The sequence below is a fragment of the Muntiacus reevesi genome, chromosome 7, assembly GCF_963930625.1.
Source record: "Muntiacus reevesi chromosome 7, mMunRee1.1, whole genome shotgun sequence".
NCBI lineage: Eukaryota > Metazoa > Chordata > Mammalia > Artiodactyla > Cervidae > Muntiacus > Muntiacus reevesi.
Window position 1 is genome coordinate 44,444,548 of NC_089255.1, and position 22,860 is coordinate 44,467,407.

Genomic DNA, 22,860 nt, shown 5'->3' on the forward strand with positions numbered 1-22,860 from the left:
AAATGTTTGTTAACTATTATGTACAAATCACTGTGGTAGAGGCTCTGGAAGACACAATGATAAACCAGAGAACTTTAAGGCCTTTAAAGACCTGTTAATCTTCAAAAACATATTTGGTTAAAGCCTGAATACAGGATATTGTTCATTTTTAGGGGAGATCAATCTGATTCATGTTCCCAACAAGAAGGCCCCAATCAAAAACAAATTTCTGATGAACTCTGTTATTAAACATTTAAAATATCAGATTGCCCTTTTTTCTATACACTGCGGTTAATCCATATTGAGCCGCAACATTTCCACCAGTTGTGAATCCTCAGTGGCACGTTGGAGGCCATATGTGCCCCTTTCTCCCAGGACCCTGAGCTTGGCTCTTCCTCTGTAATGAAAGTGAAAGTGAAGTCTCTCAGCTGTGTCCCACTCTTTGTGACCCCATGGACTGTAGCCTACCATGATCCTCTGTCCATGGGATTCTCCAGGCAAGAATACTGAAGTGGATTGCCATTTCCTTCTGCAGGGGATCTTCCCAGCCCAGGGATCGAACCTGTGTCTTCTACATTGCAGACAGATTCTTTACCACTGAGACACTTGGGAAACACCTGTATTAAGGCATACATGACTGTTAACCCATCTAACTGTGAATTACTTGAGTTTTGATGAGCTATGATACACATGGATTTCTCCCCACTTCTCCCACTGCAGGTCGACAGAGCCAAAGCCCTAGGGAGACCTGAGGCCTTGTAGAGGTCTCTTTTCCTATAGATGGTGATACCTCAGGAGTCTTAAGTATGAGGACAAAATCTAGGTATAGTTGGTACAGGTGTGTTTGTTCAGGAGGAAAGCTTTCTCTTCCTCCCCGCAGGCCACCAGGAAAAGCAGGAGGCTGTGATATAAAGGGAAGTTTGCTGTAGGGGTATAACTTTCACACTGAGTCCTGTGGTGCATTCTTAGGGGCTGTCATGCATGTGTGTGTGTGTGTGTGTGTGTGTGTAGTGACCAAGAAGTGCTTTGTGCTGCTCCCCTTTGATCTGTCTTGTATTTTAAACTTCTGTGTGAAATTTATTTGAAAAAAAGTGAACTTAAATCTGAGAAGGCTTATAAGCGATTGCCTCAGGTAAGCAGAGCTGAAATGGGGCAGGGGGCTACGGATTCCACTCTAGGGCTTTCTTTGCAATTTCATCTATTTATCCATGTTCGTGTGTAGTCCTTTGATTCAGATTTTTAACAATGAATACTGAGAGGAAAACGAGCTTTGCTACTAGAAAAAGTTTGGAACTCCTTGCCAAGTAGGAAGACAGAATAGGTGTTGGGAGACCTGGGGTCTCTGGCTGCTATGCTGTAAGCTTCTCTGTGATGCTGGGCAAGCTCTGAGTATTTCCTCAGCTGTGAGAAGTGTCCTTCCTCTTCCCTGTTTGACCGTGAGATTCTGTGAGTAACAGGTGTTGGCAGCTGTGGGGGCAGGACTGTTCCTCCCAGACCCTGCTGTGCCCTGGAAAGGCCTGGGTCTGACACCCAGCCTGTGGGTTGACTTGACCCCCAGCCCCAGCCTGGCAGATGATTTATGGGCTGGAGAGGAAGGGAAATTTTGACGAAATTCCTCTGTGCTTTACTTACCTCAGGGATCCATGGGGAGAGTTCTTATAGAACAAAGAGTGATTGGGCAGGTTTCCAGCAGAGTGGATGGGCAGCGCTCCTGAGCTGAATTTAGTGTGTGTACGGATGTGAGAGTTGGATCATAAAGAAGGGTGAGTGCCAAAGTATTGATGCTTTTGACCTGTGGTGTTGGAGAAGACTCTTGAGAATCCCTTGGACTGCAAGGAGATCAACCCAGTCAATCCCAAAGGAAATCAACCCTGACTATTCATTGGAAGGACTGATGCTGAAGCTGAAGCACCAACACTTTGGCCACCTGATGCGAAGAACTGATTCATCTGAAAAGTCGCTGATGTTGGGAAAGATTGAGGGCAGGAGAAGAAGGGAACGACAGAGGCTACGATGGTTGGATGCCATCACTGACTCAATGGACATGAGTGTGAGCAAACTCCGGGAGATGGTGAAGGACAGGGAAGCCTGGTTTGCTGCAAGCAGTCCATGAGTTAGCAAAGAATCAGATACAACTTAGCAACCGAACAACAACAAAAGTGCTTACTGTGTACTGTTTGAGAGCTTGGGTTTCCTGGGGGTAAAGAGAAGTTCCACAGGACAGCTGTGCCTTTAAAGAGTCTGAGAGAGAAGACACACCGAATGTTTAGTTTAGAAAAAGGTTTGCGGGGGAGTACCTTCTGCAAATAGTTGCTGGTTCTTACATGAATGAGGAACTGCATCTCGTTCATCTCTGTGTTCCCAGTGCCTGCACGCAAGACTCCAGTAGTCAGCTCATACTTACTGAGCACTTCTAGATGCCAAAAGCACAGCAGTGAGCAAGACAGAACCATCCCTGTGTTTCAGGCATTTTCAACCCTGGGGGCAAGTGTGGGGTGGTGGGAATTCAAGGGGGTAGACAGAATAACCCAGCGCAGTAAGTGATGGACATCCGTGATGTCCGATGAGTCGTGCACACAGAGACACCTGTTGTTATGGTCAGGGCAACCTCAGCTGCTCCCGGCTGGGCTTCCTGGCGCTTTCCCTGGATCCATTCTGGGGGTGGACCCACCTAGAGGAGACCTAGGGACCTAGGCAAAGAGCTCTGCCTATGTGGAGACCCTTCTCTGTGCGTACATGAGCCTCATCATCCAGACCCAGCCTCTAGCAGGAGACTCTGAAGCATGTCTGTCCTAGAGTGAACAGCGGGCTGGCAGGAGGGCTGAGGGACACCGTCCATCTCCTGGCTGTCCTGGGGCATGCTGTGTTGAGACACTCTGCCCTAAGGGGGCGCTGGGACCTGCCCGCTCTCAAGATTAAAGAGGAATGTGCCTGTCTCACTAGTCCAGACCCCATGTGGGAACCCTGGATGCTCTATGGTCTGTGTGTCTGAGCAAGGAGGTGATTTCTGGGATACCGTGGAGCAGGAAGGGGCAGCCTGCAGCCAGGGTGAAAACATCTGCTCTGAACCTTGATGCCTATTGTCTGATTTATTCCTCCTTTACCTTTCAGAAACTGTTTACCAAGCACCAAGGATATGCCAGGTTTATGCTGTTTTCAGATTTCTCTAATTAAAATTTCTCAACCATCCTGCAAGTGAGTGTATTATTTTCATTTGACAGGTGAGGAAACTGAAGCCTGGCGAGCTAAAACTAAACTCATTTTTGTCAGTGTTGACCATGTGCCAGATACTGTTCTGGGCATTTGCAGGTAGCAGTGCATTTAATCTGCATCACAGCCTCTGAGGTGGTTGTCATCCCGGCGCGCTGATGTGGGAGCAGAGGCACAGAAAAGCTAAGAAACTCTCCCAAGTTTCCAGAGCCTGCTAGAAACAGAGCTGGCTTAGTATTATCCTGGCGTCCTTCCCAGATCTGAGCCCCCTAGCTTTCAGAGCCCTCCAGCGTGGACAATGACAAGGATTCCCTGCAGCAGCTGGTGAGGCAGGCCTGACTGGTGGGCTTCTAGAGGGAAGCGGCCAGGTTAGATGCCTGGATCTGTTCTAGGTTGCAGTTTGGGTAGAAAAACAGATCATGTTGGAGGTGACACATACCTTCCTGATGACGTCTTGACACTTATGCTTGAAATTAGGTGCGAAATCCTGTAATGACTTAGAGGAACTGGGAAGGATTGGCAGCCTCCAGGGCACCTGGTAGCTGCTAACTGGGGTTGGTGATGACAATGATCGGAGGAGGGTGGCCTAAGCTGTGACTTGGAGCCGCTTGCCCAACAGAGGCTTGAGCTTCTGCAGGGAAGACGGGCCTGGGTGGAGGAGAGTTTGGACAGAAATCTGCTTCTAAGAGGACTTGGACCTGTTCTCTCTACCTGGTCCCACTCTCCAGGGTTGTGGGCATAGGGAGGATAATGAGTGAACTGAAAGTCGCTGTCATGTCCAACTCTTTGTGACCCCATGGACTATACAGTCCATGGAATTCTCCAGGCCAGAATACTGGAGTGGGTAGCCTTTCCCTTCTCCAGGGGATCTTCACAACTCAAGGATCGAACCCAGGTCTCCTGCATTTCAGGCAGATTCTTTACCAGTTGGGCCACAAGGGAAGCCCAAGAATACTGGAGTGGGTAGCCTATCCCTTCTCCAGCGGATCTTCCCGACCCAAGAATCGAACTGGGGTTTCCTGAATTGCAGGCAGATTCTTTACCAACTGAGTTATGATGTAGATCTCAAGTCAAATCCATTTGAGGGCAGGGATGAGGAAATAAGCCCCCTGTGAGCATGGGGCCCAAAGGGCATGGGAGTTGGCATCATTTTCTTCCTATAGGAAATGCCTTCTGCTCTGAAGTTGATCAAATTGGCCATTGGGATGGACTGTGTAAATGGCTGTCTGGGTAGTCCTGCCTTGGACAAGCCCTTTTAACAGTCTGGGGCCCCCTTTAGCCAACTGTGAAGTAGGCAAGTTCTGCTTCTGCAGGAGTGCTCGACAGCTCCCTGTCTTTCTCCATGCCACAGTGATGGCAACACAGGACCACTTATAATTAGTTCCTCCTGCCCATGTATGGTAAGAACTTGAGGCAACCTACAGCACGAGGCACACAGAATTTGAAAATAAAGGTGGAGATCAAAAGACACACGACCTCCAGAAGATTATGATTTATCAATTCTGTGGCAAAGCTTGGATATCTCATTTCTACCAAGCTCTCCCTGATTCTGTTCCATCCTCAAGTGTGAGAACCACTGGTGCAAAGGAAAGAGGAAGGAAACACACCCAAGATCTGGGTCATTATCATTGACCATTATCACTGACCAGCAAGGCAACAAAAGGGAAATAAGATAGATTATGTCATTTTCATTATCTGAAATGAGGAAGGCTATAGGTTTTTCAGGGTAGACAGACATGTTCATGGTACTAATTTCTGAAAGAAAGCCACTGCCTGCTGCATCCTGTTCCAAGGGACACTAAACAACATAATGGATAATTGGGGGGCAGGGGAGATGCTTTGCATCCCGTTACGGGGTTTGTTGTGCTGGTCACCCCGGGAGCTGCAGTCTATTCTGGGGATACCAGGCCCACTCTGTAACAGAACCTGCTCACATTCTGATGCTGTCCTTTCCTGAAATCAGCCAGTAGAAGGGTCATCACCAGGAGCAAGAGTGGGGTGACTCTGAGTAAAGGGCCATGTGTGGGGGATGAGGGATTGCCTCTGTGGTGAGTTTGAAGGTATTGCCTGAATTGAATGCCTGTGTGACCGAAGGGGCACAGGGCACTCCCCTTTAGTGTACCCTTAAGTCACGGCTTAGCAACAGCCAGAGGAGACGTAAGGAAAAAACTGGTTAACAGTGTCTGATGCTACAAAAGGCCTAAAGTTCCTTTTGGACAATACAATCAGGGCAGATGTTTGCAACATACACGACAAAGGGTTCAGGTCACAAATATGTAAAGAGCTTTTATAAACAAAAAGAAAAAGGCGAACACCCCAGTGGAAAAATAAGCAAGGAGGCATGTATAATGCAGTTCAGATTACCAACAAGTACAGGAAAAAGATGTTCATTCTTACTAGTAATCAACAACAAGTTAATAATAAATTTAATTCAAGTTAAGATAATCAGATATCATCCTTCAAATAGGAAAATGGTAAAGCTGAAAAACACAGTGAACAAGTCCAAGGGGTTATTTAGGACTGTTAGGAGTATAATTGAGACAATCTTCCTGGGAGATAATTTGTCAAGTATCATAAACCTTAAAAATGTAAATAACTTTTGACCAGGGGTTCTACCTGGAGCTTACCTTCAGAAAAGACAATCAGGGATGTACACAAAGATTTATATATAGTAGTATCTATAACAGTCTTAATTATAATAAAAATTAGAAGTAACATAAATGTCCAGGGACTTCCCTGGTGGTCCAGTGGTTAAGACATTGGAAGTGGCCTTCCAATGCAGGGGGCATGGGTTCTCTCCCTGATTAGGGAACTAAGATCCCACATGCCATGTGGTGTGCCAAGAAAAGGATACTACAAATATCCAAAATTAAGAATTTGCTTTAAAAGTTATGATTTATTTGTAAGGTGGCATATTATTTAAAATCAGGGGTGAAACAATTTTCAGTAATGTGAGTAATATTCATGATCTATTGTTAAGCAGAAAAATTTTAAAAAGCCGTTTCCAAAATAGTAGAGACGGCATCATCTCAGTCCCATTAAAAAAATGAACAAACAAAAAAGACTATAGTATGTGCTGAAAAAAATCTAAGAGAGTAGACACCAAAATGATAACAATGGTTATCTCAGGAAGCTTCCTCTTTGTGCTTTTTAAAAATAATGAGCATGCTCCTTTTGTAATAAACAACTATCAAGAATGTGTTCTTTTCCTAGTGAGTCTGCTGGTGAGGTGCTCTGTCTGCACAGAAGGCTGGCTGTGAGTGACAAGTCCTTCACTCACTGCCTGTTGCCTCAGTTTAGGTCTTCTTTTCTGCAAGTAGGCAGAATACCTACTTCATGCTCAGTGTTCAGCAGACCCCATCAGATGAGTAGGATAGTTCTTACTCCAGGCTCCAATGGGCTGGTTGCTGATTAAGGTGAATGCCTTGGTCATTTGTCATGAAAGTATCTCTGCCATGTGATATATTCAGCATTTTGCTGGATATGAAGCTGGTACTGGGGCATCTTACTGAGTGCCTGAGATCTGTTCTTTTTTTTTTAACTCGCAATAGGGGAATTTATTACTGACTCAAGCCAGGGCCTCCCGCCCTCACCAGGTGTGTGAGGACGAAAGGCCCCGAACCCCAGTTCTCTCGGGTATTTATTAGGTCAAAACAAGCAGTGGGTAGTTGGCGCAATCAGATTGGTTACACAGTGGGTAGTTGGCGTAAGCAGATTGGTTACACAGTTGCAAAGTAATTTTTGTTGGCCTTATGTGGGGCTTTCAGCTTTCCCCTGATAGGTTCCCTTTCTTCTGGCTAGGCATATGTTGATTGGCTGGCTCCAGGTAGCCTGATAATTACGTTACCCCGGGAAACCAGGCCTACTCCTAATCTAGGCTGCCTGCCATGGCGTTAGCCGTGACAGCCTCACATTTCCCCCCTGTCTTTATACTTTTGTAGAGAAATCTTTCTCTTCACCCTGTGAAATTGACTGATATTGTTGTCTCAATACCATAATTTGGATGGTATTTAGGCGCTCCCTAATAAATGAGACCAGACGGTTTAAAATGTATGGACCAAAGGTCAGTAACAATATTAATATTGTGAGTGGACCCAGGAGGGTGAAAATCAAAGTGGTCAACCAAGGGGAGCACTGAAACCAAGATTTAAACCAGCCTTGTTGGACTTTTCGTTCTCTCTTCCGCTGGGCTAGTCCCTCTCTTACTTTCTGGAGAGATTTTTGTACCACCCCTGAATGGTTGATATAGAAACAGCATTTTTCTCCCAGTGCTGTACATAATCTTCCTTGTTGCAGAAACAACAAATCTAAACCTCTTCTATTCTGTAACACTACTTCAGCCAAGGAGCTCAAGGATTCTTGGAGGTGCGAAATGGACTGTTCCCGTGGTTTTGTAACCCCAAGCGGCGCAATAAAAAGAGTCAACTCCCCCACACTTTTCAATTTGGTTCCGATCCCTTCTTCCCCCCGGGGCAGACATAGACAGGCACCTGTTCGTAGTACTGTGGGCCTTTTCACTCACAGTTACGGGTGAATAGACCGAAAGAGCCTTGGGCAAAGAACTTGGTCAGTTGGTGGGGACCAAACCCATTACTGTCAGCCGCCAGCACGCACAAATCAAAGGTCAGTACTGGCCACCATGTCCCTTTGGGGGCCATGTTGGAGCTCGAATTAAGCACTTGTCCAGTCTCAGGATTGTAGATCACCCAAGTCAGGTTAGCTGGCTGATGGGGGTTGTGGCTGGTTGCTCCTGGGCCGATGAAAACTGTAATTAGCAGGAGAGTTAAGAGGCCTCCTGTCGTACGAGTTTCAGTTTCAAAGGATTTGATGGGTGAGGTCTTGTCTCTCATTCTGCTTGCATCTTTTCCTGTTCTTCTGGGGTGGCTTGCCGCACGTGATTGCAGTGAACCCAGGGCCCGATCCCGTCGACCTCATCTATCTCCCAGTGTTGCAGATCTGTTCTTTTAAAAAAAAAAACAAACAACAACAAAAAAAAGGTTAGACTGTGCTGGGCCTTTGTTGCGATGCACAGGCTCTTCATTGCTGCATGTGGGCTTTCTCTAGCTGCAGCGAGCAGGGTCTACTTTCTAGTTGCAGTAGCTTCTCTTGTTTTGGAACACAGGCTCTAAGACACATGGCTTCAGTAGCTGCAGGATCCCCGGGGGATGTGGACCATGGGGATGTGCAGGGTTCACAGCAGAGGGGCTGTGAACAGAACTCTTGGCACTAGAGGTGTCTGGCAAGTTGGGAGAGAGCCATTATAGAAGATATGAGGGACGACCCTGTCCCTACATGGTAATAACAGAACCTCGACCTGCCTGGATCTTTCCGTCTTCCTGTTTTAGTCCCTTTCTTGCTCTGCAGCATGAGCTCATGCTAAAGATCACATCCCTTATGGTCCAGCCTCCTGGGCCTTGCTCAGGCTGTGAAGGCCAACTGGCTGGTGTTTCTGGGATCAAGTGAGCTGACCTGTCCTGCTGAAGTTCTTTTCAGTAATCAAAGGTACATCCGATTGTCAGGAACTTGGGTGGTGAGAGGGGAACCCTACCCAGGTGAACGTGTTGTTCACTGCTGGCCACTTGTCCTTTTCCACCACCCCCACAAAGAGGAGAGGAAAGGGCAAGCTCAGCTTCCTGATGGACTTCCTCGATAAAGTGGCCACTTGACGGGGAGGAAGTGAAGAAGTAACGTGTTGACTCAGGGCATTCCCAGAATAAAGCATTTGTGTTTCACTCCAGCTGTGGCCAGCTGATTCCTTTTTGCCTGTCTGAATTCAGCTTTCTCTGCCTGTTGGGCTGCACCTTATAGGCCTGCAAGCCCTGTACTTGCCCAGCTTCAAGACCAAAGAAAGAGCCTGGAGTCAGCAACAGAGACATCCGTGGCTTAATGGATGGGGTGGCATGGGTCTTACATGGCTGAAACGAGGTCCTGGAGTAACATCTCCACATGTACAACAGATAGCGGGCAGGACAGGGCAGCGGTCTTCACTCCTGGTGGGAGCTGGAGGGTTACCAGTTATAGAGGGAATTGATGTCAGTTTGGCTCATCAGTTACCAGGGAAACCAGCAGTGGCGCATGCCCCTCACTCTTCCTTTCATCAGCTCTCATGGTGGAGATGTTCTGATTTAAAGATTAGAACAATCACAAGCTAAGACTAGGGGCAACTATGTAGGCATTCACTGATTAGGCTCTAAGAGTAAGACAGAAATTCAGTCAGGAGAGTCGGGTGTAGGTGAGGCAGGGACTGGGAGCAGGGGATGTACGGGGAGCAAGAGAAGAGCCATCTTGAGTGGCCTGATCATCTGCTGTCAACCTGGTTCACATCCCACCTGCTCCTTAAGACTTCCCCTCACTCCCCTTGGCCAGTACTTCCTCCCTCTGCTGAACTGCTGTGGGACTTACTATTGCCCATGCCCTTGACCCTGTGGCAGCTATTTCTAGACATCCATGCCATATTTCTTTTTCCATGAGCATTTGTCTGATCTCTCCAGTTGACTATGAGTCCTTCAAGTTGTGCGGGTATATCTGGTCTGTAGCATTTGGGACACTGATCCATACATGAGGGATGGAGGAGTAAATTAGTAAATAGATGGATTGGTGAATGGACAGTTAGGTAGATGGATGGATGGGTAGTTAGGTGACTAGACAGGCAGGTGGGTGGATGATGGGTGATGGGTGGTACCCTCTATGGCTAACACTTCAAGCCGTAGTAGCCTATGTCATGTCTGTCTCTAGAATATAGACTCCAGACTAAGGGAAATACCAGAGGACACTGAGCTATATTTTCAGTGGAAAAAAAAAAAAGCCAAAGTCCTCCAAAAAGCCAAGTCCAAGTTAAACTAAGCTTAATTAATTTCAGGCCTTGGGACTGTGGGCTCCTGTTCATTTGACACAGCATTAAAACGTGCTTAGACTTAAAAATAGATTCCAAAATGCAGTCATAGCTCAGCCTGACTTGGCTCTGCTCAACAATTCCTTCCTTTTTGTGCTTTAGGAATTTTTTCTGTGTGCCCCCCAGCCCCCAAATAAAGAGCCAGAGGAAGGAAGTTAGTCTGAGGGACAGGGAGCTGAATGAGCTAAGCTGTGCAGGCAGCTGCCACTGGCCAGCACAGGCAGACACCTGTGACTTGATGGATAGGGGCCATTTGTAGGTCAGGGTTTGGCTCCCTGGAAACTTTTGGTTCCTGATACTTAATCCAAAGTGTGTTCCTTATTGTTGATCCTGAGTTTGGTTTGGTCAGAGTAACTTCTTTTTTTTTTTTTTTTTTAAATATTTATTTATGTGCTTATTTTGGCTGCACCAGGTCCTAGTTGTGGCATGCAGTATCTTTAGTGAACTCTTAGTTGCAGCATGTGGGCTCTAATTCCCTGACCAGGGATCAAACCTGGGTCCCCTGCATTGGGAGCTTGGGGTTCTAACCACTGGACCATAGAAAAGCCCCAGAGTAATCCTTAAAAGAATACATAATAATTTTGAGAATTATCTCTTTAGTGTTTTCTATTTCTCCTTTTTTCCCCTCACTTTTTCCTTATAGTTTGGAATTGCTTTGGGGTCATCAAAGAGCATGCTTCCATGCTATTGAGTAGACTTCTCAAATCATATTCCCTGGAACCCTTGAGGTTCCAGAAAGCCCCTTTGGGCATCATGTGGTTGGACTCTGAGCAGGCAGCCTGTGAGTTGTTGTTTAGTCTCTAAGGTGTGTCTCTTTGCAACCTCTTGCACTGCAGCACTCTAGGCTTTCCTGTCCTTCACTGTCTCCCAGAGTTTGTTCAGATTCATGTGTATAGAGTCGGTGATGCTATCTAACCATCTCATCCTCTGCCACCCTCTTCTCCTTTGGCCTTCAATCTTTCCCAGCATAACGGCCTTTTCGAGTGAGTCGGTTCTTTGCATTAGGTAGCCAAAGTATTGGAGCTTCAGCTTTAGCATCAGTCCTCCCAAAGAATATTCAGAATTGATTTCCTTTAGGATTGACTGGTTTGATCTTCTTGCAGTCCAAGGGACTCTCAAGAGTCTTCTCCACCACAATTCAAAGGCATCAGTTCTTCGATGCTCAGCCTTCTTTATGGTCCATCTCTCAGCATCTCTCCCCAAAAAGAAGCCCTGATTTTTATATGTTTTACATAGTGAGCTTTTTGCACAATTTGTTGGAGAGAGGGTTCCACACCTCAAATAAATTTTAAAACCATCATCATGAGACTAGAAAGTTATGGGCAACATGGTCAGGGAAGGGAAATGGGCTCACAGACAGTGGTTTGGCTCACATGCTGGGAGCAAAGGCCGTTTCAGCAGTTCTGGGCACTCTTGTGTTTGCAGGTCTTGTGCTGCTGTTTCTGTCTGCTGCAGCTCCATGTGCCACGTGGCTGGGCTGCTGATCCCACGGGTCTCTCGCTCCTTGCTTGCACACCTAGTTCCTGACATGCTGCCCCCCTGGCTTTTGGTAAACTTTTGCTCCTTCTTCTCATCTCTTTGGCCTGGAATCTTGACTTGCCATGTGTTCCCTCTTCTGGCAACCTTATATTTCTTCACCTTTTTTTTTTTTGGCTTCCTGAATATCTGATCCCTTGTTTACCCTGACCTCAGATGACTATATCCTGAAGTGTTTTCTGCCTTCCTGGATCCTGGCACCACCCAGGGATCCTGCGTTTCAGCTGCCCCAGTTTTCCCCCACACTATCTTATTAAGCTGGGATCTGAGGATGGGGTTCACGGGTGCTAAATCAGGCTCAAGGCTGGGACTGGAAAATGGAGACCATGATCCAGATGTGTCAATCCACCAGATGGAAGGAATAATTCACATTCACAGAGAGAGAGAGTTTCCTTAGGGCTTTCACATATTTGTCTCATTTCTTTCTCATTATAACATGGTGAGATTGGGATATTCTTTTGGGGGGTGTATAAATATAAATTTGCTAAATGAGAGAGGAGACTAACTTCTTGCTGTAGAATTTCAATTAACTGATGTAAATCTTTCACCCTTAAAAATACCACAACTCCACACTACTGTATATAAAATAGACAACCAACAAGCACCCACTGTATATAGCACAGGGAACTCTACTCAGCGGTCTGCAATGACCTAAATGGGAAAAGAATCTTAAAAAGAGTGGTGATGGTTTGGTCTCTAAGTCATGTCTGACTCTTGTGACCCCATGACTGTAGCCTTCCTGGCTCCTCTGTCCATGGGATTCTCCAGGCAAGAATACTGGAGTTGGTTGCCATTTCCTTCTTTAGGGGATCTTCCTGACTCAGGAATCAAACCCAGGTCTCCTGCATTGCAGGCAGATTCAAAATTAGTGGATACAGGCATGTATATAACTGATTCACTCTGCTGTATAGCAAAAACTAATGCAACATTGTCAAGCAACTATAGTTCAATAATATATACATATATGTGTGTATGTATATTATAAAAGAAAGAATACTACAACTCCCTCTTCTTAAGTGTGGGCAGCACACAGTGACTTCATTCCAAAGAATAGAGTGTCAGAGAGCAGGGATAACTTTACAGTGGAGAAAACCTGCAAATAAGACCTCAGCCAGGTGATCAAGGTTAACATCAACAGTAATAAGTTATATTGATAGTGTGTATCTTAATATGACATGAGAATTGTCCTTTGACCACATGAGAATTGTGGTCTTCCTTTCAAAATCCCTTAAGATTTTAAGATCCCCAAATCCTAATTATGAGGAAACTCAATCAAACTGAGAAACTTCCTACAAAATGCCTTACTCAAAATTTGAAGGCATCAAAAACAAGGAAAGTCAAAGAAGCTGTCACAGCCAAGAGAAGCCTAAGGGGACAATGATGACTAAATGTAATAGCCTCAGTGGGATCCAGATTGTTTTCCTTTCTGTGAATTCCTAGGCACCAAGCCACCTTTTCATATCTCTTTGGGGCCTGCAGAATTCACTCCTCTGGAGTTCTGTTTTCTCAATTAAAAATTGTGTATAATCCAAAATCATAATGCAAAAGCTCACTTTGCATTTGATAATATTTATTTCAACTATTACTTATCTTGGTGTCACAGAGGGCTGTCAGACCTCCATGATCCCAGTGGGGGAAGGTTTCTCACTCAGGTCAAGGCATCGGATAACTCCAATCACAGACTGTCCACCTGCTGCTAGATTCCTCTCTTCAGGAAGGCCAAGGACCCCATCCTGGGGCTACATCTGCCCCAGAATCCACAGCTGGCCCCCATGCACATGATCAGGGCTTGGTAGGGACACTGCAGCCTGAGCAGAGACAGCAGATGAAAGGTGAGATTGGAATATTCTTATGTCGTGTTACACACAAGGAAACTGAGGGTCAGAGTCACATGATTTACTAAAAGTAATAGAGCTAGAAATAGAACCTCGGTCTACTGACTGTAAATCCTGGAGTTAAGTCTAGGAGAGCAGAAACAGACTTTTTGCCAAGGTTATGGGAGGAATATCTTTGTTCATGGGCGTGGCTGAGTGGAGACGGATGTGTTGAAAGGATGATGTGTTTGTGTGTGGTGTGTGTGTGTGTGTGTGTGTGTGTGTGTGTGTCTGTGTGTGTATAGTGTGTGGGGGGGCAGGGTAAGAGGCCAGGTCAGTCAAGTTTGGCCAGGCAGAGGAGTGGGGAGGGGGCTGGTGACACCATCCCCAGACAGGCTCTTACCCTGGGATCAGGGGGTGGGTCCTATGGGATTGGGTCAATCTGGTTCCCGTGGACTGTAGATTTGAGCTCCTCCTGCTCACACCTTTGACACACGCTGGCTGAAGATTCCATTCCCCCTCTTCCCGGGCTGCACCTGGGTGGCCTTGACTGGAAACTTCTAAGCACTGTCCTGCCCTGTGGTACTACACACCTGCAGGGTAATTCCAAAGTAGATGTGGCTCATTGTTCTCCAGTGTGGGAAGAGGAACTGCAGTGATTGCTTGGGGGGAAGCAGGAGGAGGAACCTGGGCCCCACAACCCTCTGACCTGGAGCACTTCCCACTTGATGCCTCTCACCACCCATGACATCTCTCCCTGGTCTCTATTCTGTGCAGCTCTGCCTCATCTCCACCTTGATCAACTGGGGACTTTGGGGCGAGTTATTAGATTCGTGGACATTTTGGACTCTCTGAGAGAGAAAGTGAGTTAGACCCACTCTATCAATTAACCTTAAAAATGCCTTTGGCAGTCATCTCTGGGGAGTTGTAAGAACAAGTCTAGTTGGCCATAGCCAACCTTGTGGGAGTGGGTGGACCGTGGGAGTGATCTGTCTTAATTCTGGCTCTGAGAGGTGCATTGTCTTTTGAGAATTCAAAACCAATGATAAAAATTGAATAAAACTTATTCTACTTTTTTTTAAATGATTTTCTTTTCAAAAGTAATTGATTTATTTTTGATAGTGGGAGTGGTCTGTCTCAATTCTGGCCATGAGAGGTGCATGGTCTTTTGAGAATTCATAACCAATGATAAAAATTGAATAAAACTTATTCTACTTTAAAAAAAAATGATTTTCTTTTCAAAAGTAATTGATTAACTTTTGGCTTCATTGCTGCACGAGGGCTTTATTTAGTTGTGGCAAGCAAGGGCTACTCTCTGGCTGTGGTGAATGGGCTTCTTACTTCAGTGGCTTCTCTTCCTGCACAGCATGGCTCTAGAGTCGGGCTTCAGTAGTTACAGCTCATGTAATGCAAGGGCTTAGTTGCTCTGTGGCATGTGGGATCTTCCTGGACCAGGGATCAAACTGGTGTCCCCTGCATTGGCAGGTGGATTCTGAACCACTGAACCACCAGGGAAGTCCCCAGTCTACTTTTTTTTAAAAAAAAATCTGTTTATTTACTTGACTGTATTGAGTCTTAGTTGAGGTATATGGTGTCTTTGTTGAGTCATGCGGGATCTTTCATTGCAGCACATAGGTTCTCAAGAGGGCTCCATGGGGCTCCACTAGAGCTCAATGGCATGTGAGATCTTAATTCCCTGAGCAAGGATCAAACCTAAGTCCCCTTCATTGCAAGGCAGATTCTTAACCACTGGACCGCCCAGGAAGTCTCCCCAAATCAGTCTACTGTTTATTATCACCATGCATTGGCAATTGTTAGTAATATCAATGATAAAATTCTCCTCTCTTCTGGGGTGGGACCCTTCCTTTCTGCTTGGTGCATCACTGCTGGCTAGTTACCTGGATAGTCTCACTGAAGCTGGAGTTGGTTGACATGACTTTATGTCCTAGTCCCTCTATCAGGATCTGCTACCTGGTCCAACTTGCAAGTTACTTAACCTTCCTAAGCCTCTGTTTTCTGATCTGTAAAATGGAGCTCAGAATGATGTTAGCAAACATTTAAGAGAGGATAAAAGTGAAATTAGCATGAAGAGAGAAAAGCTGGATGTAAATGTTGTGATGTCCACATTGCTATACAAAATCTATCCCAGGTGTGAGATTTGGCTCACACCCAGATTACTTTTGGGCGGTAAAGAATTTAGGAGCAGTTGAGCCAGCCTCTTCCCTGAAACTTAGGAGCTGGTTTTGAAAAATATTTTTTATTTATTTTATTTTGGCTCTACTGAGTCTTTCTCGAGGTGCATGGGCTTCTCTAGTTCTGGCACAGGCTTAGCTGCCCCATGGCATGTGGGATCTTAGTTCCCCAACCAGGGATCAGACCTACGTCCCTCAGTTTTTTGAAAAATAATTTATTTGTTTATATTTATTTTTGGCTGTTCTGGGTGTTTGTTGCTGTGTGGGCTACTCTCTAGTTGTAATGTACAGGCTTCTTGTTGTGGTGGCTTCTTTTGTTGGGGAGCACTGGCTCTTGGGCGAACAGGCTTCAGTAGTTGCAGTACAGGAGCTCAGTGGTTGCAGTTTTTGAGCTCTAGCGCATAGGCTCAATAATTGTGGCTCACAGGCTTAGCTGCTCTGCGGCATGTAGGATCTTCCTGGATCAGGGATCAAACCCGTGTCTCCTGCATTGGCAGGTGGATTCTTTACACTGAGCCACCAGCGAAGCCCCTGGAAGGCAGATTCTTAACCATTGCACCACCAGGAAAGTCCCAAACCATTTTTGAGTTTTGAGTAGCAGTTCTAGGTTTACTCCTCATCATCTGATTCCTGGACAGACAACAGGAGACCCTAATGGGGTGCCCCCCACCCTCCCCAGGCCCTGCCAAGTCCTGTCTGTGATACTAATCTTCACACAGCCTCATTTGTCCTCCAGGGACACTGAATAAGTGAGGAACTGGGTCCTCTGTCTGAGACGAGGAGCATGTTCCTGATATAATTGCAGGAGAACTGCTGGCAGGAGCAGGGAAACTAGTTTCTATGTCTTGTGGATTTACTGTCCTTCACGAAACCGTCCTACGTGACTTTTGCAAGTCAGCCTCAAGCACAGTGTTCCACCCACCCCTGCCTCCTGCCTTTCTACTAGTTCGATGGTTTAGTCCTTTCTGGGGAGTTATCTCATGATCTTCCCTGTGAGGTGGACCGGCTGTGTGCCACCAGGGTTGAGAACCACTGCTCTAAGGATGAATAGAGTTGGTGAATTGTTTAAAATGAAGATAAACCCCAAATTGACTGTGCACTGGGATCATCAGAGAGTAGGGTGGGGTGGGGACATGTGTTAAAATTGCACTGATGCCCTGGCCACACATTGAAGTCCATGTAAATCAGCGACTTACTTCTGCCTTCACATGAGCAACAAACTAGTAGCAGTAATACTAGTCACCATTTATTAGATTTGCCTGCAGGCCAACGTGACATATTTTTCTTTTTTTAAATTAAAAAAAAATATTTATTTATTTACTTGGCTGTGCTAGGTCTTAGTGGCAGCATGTGGGATCATTTAGTTGTGGCCTGTGGATTCTAGTTCCCTGACCAAGGATCGAACCTGATCCTCCTGCATTGGGAGCGTGGAGTCTAAGCCACTGGACCGTCAGGGAAGTTCCCCCTGATGTGACATATTTCCAGTCCTCACAGTTCCTTGGCAGAGAATCACAGTTCCCATTTTACAGATGAGGAAACTGATGCACAGAGAAGGTGGCCACCGGCCCCAGGTGACAGTGTATGTCTCCTGAGACCAGGCCTGCCTGACCTGGAAGCCTGCTCCTCCTGTCCAGGGCTGGCCTCGTGTAGCACATACTCCACACGTTCCAGCACCTTCCCGAGGAGAGAGGAGACCACCGAGTGGCCGTGGCTCCCTTTGAGGCTCCCCAGGGCAGGCTGAGTAGAGGACCCTTGTCTCGCAAAGAGAGGCAAGATGAGTGGCATTGGCTGGTATTTGGCTCTATGTTAGTCATCTGCTCTCAAAATACCTCCTTTTGGCGGGAGGAGGCCGCCTGCTCATGTTAGGCATGACCCCCAGTCACCTCTCGTTGCCTCAGCTGCTCTCACAAAGAGAACACTCAAGAGCAAACACTCATTTGCTTTTTGAGAGTTAGAGGAATTTTTCAGGCATGTGATACAGAAAAATGCCTCCGTTTCCCCCTAAGGAGAAGGGAAAACTTTTTTGTCAAGGTGATCTGAAATATTTAGCTCTGCTTTATAAAAATCCTCTGCCTCCACCTCTGTGCTCCATAAGCTTAAACAAATAGTTTAAAGTCCTTACACTTTGGCTTTCCCATCCCTCAGGGCTGCTGATGCCAGACTCCTTGAGGTGTCAGGGAGGAGAGGAGCGTGGCCGTCCTGACTTGAAGACGCACAGCTGCCTGGGACTGGAGGGTTTGTTCAGTGTTTGCTGGCACTCGCTAAGAGGCCTGATGTCCCAAGGCCCAGAGTTGCTCTCAGGGACCAGAGATCTTGCTGCACGTGTTCCCTCTGACTTTGGGAGGCCTGATTTCACCCCACCTGCATCAGGCCCTCGTGTGTAGAGGGTCCAGAATCGGTATAAGAGGCATAAATAGCTGAAATTTTAGAGTTAGCAGACAGTGTGATATATACATGACTCCGCGAAGCCTTCTCAGCCCAGCCACCGGGACCCTCTCCCTCCCCAGAGTTCCATCTACACCTGATGTCTGAATCTTTGGTCCCTGCCCCTTGCTGTGCAGGCAGAGCCTGGCACAGAGTACATGCTCAGGTAGCCCTGGGTAAAGGGGGATGGGGGATGGAGGGATGTGTGAACAGGTGTGTGGTGACATCTCTACGATGGTTGGCACAGAATGCTCTTTAAGTGTTGGCATCTCTTATTCCTCACTTGCTCTACTTGAGGGTCTGTTTTTTTGATCACTTGGGTTTATTTTGAAGGCTGTCTCACTGAGGATTATTCTAGTAATGGAGTGATTCAGATGTGCTACTAGTTTCTGAGGCTGAGGCAAACACAGTAAGTCCCCTACATACGAACCTTCAGGTTGCAAACTTTCAAAGATGCAAACGTGCGTCCATCAGTGTCAGGTGTGAGTGAAACTGCAGTTTGCCCTCCATCTCCTATTGCTGAGGATCCTTCAGCTCCACCATCTCCCACCTCCTCTCTCTCCTCCAGTCAGGAACTCTTCTTGCTTGTTCCCTCGATGCCAGCCCCTGCATACCAGCTGTTGTACTGCACTGCTGTACTTTTCTAGGTACTATACTGTAAGACTAAAAATGTTTTCTTTATTTGTTATGTTTTTTATGTATTATTTGTGTGAAGGGTATTATAAACCTATTACAGTACAGTACTATATAGCTGACTGTGTTAGTCAGATACCTAGGCTACCTTTGTTGGACTTACAGACAAAATGGGTTTACGAACACACTTTTGAAATGGAACTCGTTCTTATTAGGGACTTACTGTATGCAGAGCACTTCTTTGCATGTAACTTTTACCCCAGCGCCCCTAAGAGAGTACATCCAAAGTGGTGGTTATGGTTTTTGTCTCAAGCAGTAGGTATTGTGGGTGTCAGGAAAACCTGGGACACTGGTGGAAGGGGAGTGGGAGGATCCCCAGGAGGGTGGCCAAAGACTGAGAGTGGCCCCCAGTTATTGCCTTAATATCACCCCCAGTGATGGTGAAGGCCACTGCCCTTCCCTCTGTGTGTGTGTGTGTGTAGGGGGCTGCCTCTAGAGCACTCAGGGAGGCTGGCCTGGGGCTACCTGCCACTTTGGCAGGTTTCTGCATACAGGTGTCTCAGGAGGCAGGTAAGGTGGTCTAGTATTCCCATCTCTTTAAGAATTTTCCAGTTTGTTGTGATCCACATAGTCAAAGGCTTAGGTGTAGTCAATGAAGCAGAAGTAGATGTTTTTCTGGAATTCTCTCGGTTTTTTATGATCCAGTGGATATTGACAATTTAATCTCTGGTTCCTCTGCCTTTTCAAAATCCAGCTTGTACATCTGGAAGTTCTTGGTTCATGTACTGCTAAAGCCTAGCTTGAAGCATTTTGAGCATTACCTTGCTAGCATGTGAAATGAGCACAATTGTATGGTAATTTGAACATTCTTTGGCATTTCCTTTCTTTGAGATCAGAATGAAAACTGACTTTCTCCAGTCCTGTGGCCACTGCTGAGTTTTCCAAGTTTGTACCATTTCATGGATGCTGTCTAGGTCCCTGGAGTGAAGGATTCAGGCTCAGCCCTGAAGGGCACTAAACATAGTCTTGACTCCTTCAACTGTCTTAGCAGTTTGTGAACAGGGGGCAGGATCCTCAGTTCTTTGGCCTGGCTTTGCCATTAACTCTGTGATGACCTTGGGTGAGTCACTTGATGTCTCCTGTGCCTCAGTTTCCTAATATTTTACAATTCTCTGGTGCTATCTGGGCTCCCCTGGTAATTCAGCTGGTAAAGAATCCGCCTGCAATGCAGGAGACCCTGGTTTGATTCCTGGGTTGCAAAGATCCACTGGAGAAGGGATAGGCTACCCACTCCAGTATTCTTGGGCATGCCTGGTGGCTCAGTTGGTAAAGAATCCGCCTGCAATGCAGGAAATCTGGATTTGATCCCTGGGTTGGTAAGATCCCCTGGAGAAGAGAATGGCTACCCATTCCAGTATTCTGGCCTGGAAAATTCCATGGACTATCTGTCTTCTAATCATGAGAAACACCCACCGAGGTTACTAACAATGTTAGGCTGCCTCCACCCCATCCCCACTTCCACCGGGATCCCCCCAGCCCCGCTGGCATAGCCTCTGGCCTTGTCTTTAAGTGCTTTAGCCTGGTATTTGCTCTGTCTTCTTATTGTCCAAGCACTGCCTGGCTTGTGTCAGGTAGTTGAAGTTTGATTTGTTGGGAAGGGTTGGAAACCAAGGTGAAAACATGAGACTAGAGAGGTGGTTTGTCTCCTTACAATTCTAAATAGATGAGTTTGTCCTTGCTTCCAGATAAGGGAGGCCCAAACAGATGATTGTTAGTAATTTGACCGTGCTGAACATTTTTACTATTCATTCATTCATTCATTCCCTACCTTGCGGCTTGTAGGATCTTAGTTCCTTGACCAGGGATCAAATCTATACCCCCTGTAGTGGAAGTTCAGAGTCTTAACCACTGGACCACCAGGGAAGTCCTGCTTTTCCTTTCAAATCTTTCCATTAAGTAGTATAAACCTCTGGACCTTGTGGTTTCATCTGGTGAATACAAGACAGAGGTTCTAGCTGAAGCTGTGTCATCTGGACCAAACCAGTAGCTTTTCAGGGCCTCAGTGTTCCCCATCTGTACACTGGGAATGACAACACTGCCATTCCTTCGTAGTACAAGGTAAAGGATTCATAGGAACAGAAGGGGAGCCCAGAACTTGCTCTGTCTCCGTCTCTGGATGATGGCCAGGTGGGGATCCTGGCTGATGACGTGACTTGTTCTGCCCTGGAAGAAGGAGTTGCTGTGGCCGGGGGTGGAGGCCAGGTCACTTCTCCCAGGACTGCAATGACGTCCTCATTGTGTGTGTCTGTGTCCCCGCAGCGGCCAGTTCGCCATGGTGAAGAAGTGCCGGGAGAAGAGCACGGGGCTGGAGTACGCGGCCAAGTTCATCAAGAAGCGGCAGAGCCGGGCCAGCCGGCGGGGCGTGTGCCGGGAGGAGATCCAGCGGGAGGTGAGCATCCTGCGGCAGCTGCTGCACCCCAACGTCATCACGCTGCACGACGTCTTCGAGAACCGCACCGACGTGGTGCTCATCCTCGAGCTGTGAGTGGGAGCCTGGGACCCTGCGGGCAGCAGGCGTGGGGAGGGGGCCTCCAGCCACAGGCCCCAGAGGGAGCAGCAACCAGCCGGCCAGACGCTCGACCCGGAGGAGATGAAGTCAGTAGGAGACGGTTACCCTCAGTTACCCGCTCCTCCTCCGGAACCCAGGCAGCAGAGACTGAGGGCCAGGGTCTAGGTCTGGCTTTCATTGGGCCCTGGGGATCAGAGGGAAGAAGTGGCCAGCGCTGGGGTCCTTTCCTGGCTGGTGAGCACGTTAGACGGTGGACGGGGGGAGCAGGAGGACCATTAAAGAGAGTCTGTTTTCCAGAGAAGAGAAGAACAAGCACCCTCCCAGCTCTGTGAAGCCCTTCCCCAGCCCTTTCCCGGAAAACCCCCGGGCCTTTGTACTGTGTCTGATGCCTTTGTTATGACTGTGCATGCGTGCTTAGTCGCTCAGTTGTGTCAGACTCTGCAACCCCATGAACTGTAGCCCGCCAGGCTCCTCTATCCATGGGATTCTCCAGGCAAGAATACTGGTTATTGTAGTAACAATTATTTAGAGAGCTCTGCTGTAAGCCGAGGTCCTTTGTGCTAGTTATCTTGTTCAATTTTCAAAGAAGCTGTGTTGAGGGAAATGTTCTACTAACCCGGAGAGGACTTTGTATTCACTTTGCCGAGAATGTCTCTTATCTCATTTAATCCTCATAACAATCCTATCACACGGAGACTCTTATTATCTCCATGTTACAGACAAGAACACTGAAGTCCAGGTCACTTATTAGATCCTACAGCCAGGAAGTAGCGGCACCAGGGCTGGGGCCACACTGCTTGTGTGTGTGAGGTGGGATGGCCTTGGGCTGGGCCTGCTGGGGAAACCTTCATTCCAAGTCTGGAAGAATTTGTATGGGTGATATACCAAGACTCCAGGGTTTGGTTGGGCACCTGATGTCCCTCCTGGAGACAATTCCATGGACTGGGGATGTGGGGCTCTGGTGGACCATAGAGTTTGAGCTGGACTGTGGCACAAGTGGCGATGGCTGTGTCCAGTCAAGCAGCAAGACCCCGTGTTGGGAGTGTTCTGAGCCTCATAGGCATGAGGCATCTGCCAGTGAGCAGAGGAGTAGTGGCATTTGTCTCAGCAGCCCCTGACTTTGTGACCTGGGGCAAGTCACCTCACCCCTCTGAGCTTCAGCTCTCATCTGTAAAGCTGGCAGCCATCCTTAACCCGCCTGCAGGTTGGGTGGGCCACCTGACTTTGGAGACCATTCTAATTTGAGAACATACTCTGGTGTTGCCAGGCTATAGATTTATGTAGCAGATGGGCATTTGCATACTCTTGCTTTGGATTCTTCAATTATCCAACTCAACATTCCAGTGCATAGAATCACCCATGTTTTGCCCTCCTCTAACTTCCAAAGTCCTCCATGTTTCTCCCAGGGGCCTCTCAGCCAGTTGGACTAGTCATTGTGTTGTAGGCACATGTTCCGGGAAACAAACTCACTCAGAAGGACAGTGCAGATAGTGGAGTGCAGTTTATTACACCGGCAGGCCCAAGGCAGAGTCTCCTCTTAGTCAAGGACCCCAACCAGTTTTTGTGAAACTTTATATACCCTAAGTGTACTTGCTCAAACCTACCTCCCCA

The 22,860-nt window shown here is 47.1% G+C and overlaps 1 protein-coding gene across 1 annotated transcript in view; it reads left to right on the forward strand.

Annotated features, from left to right (window-relative positions):
• The window catches only part of LOC136172620 (death-associated protein kinase 2-like), an 87,104-nt gene that overhangs the window by 43,373 nt on the left and 20,871 nt on the right, over nt 1-22,860 (forward strand). Inside the window, exon 4 of the mRNA XM_065942030.1 lies at nt 21,000-21,221. Coding sequence (XP_065798102.1) covers nt 21,000-21,221 — 222 coding nt within the window. The remainder of the gene's footprint in view (nt 1-20,999; nt 21,222-22,860) is intronic.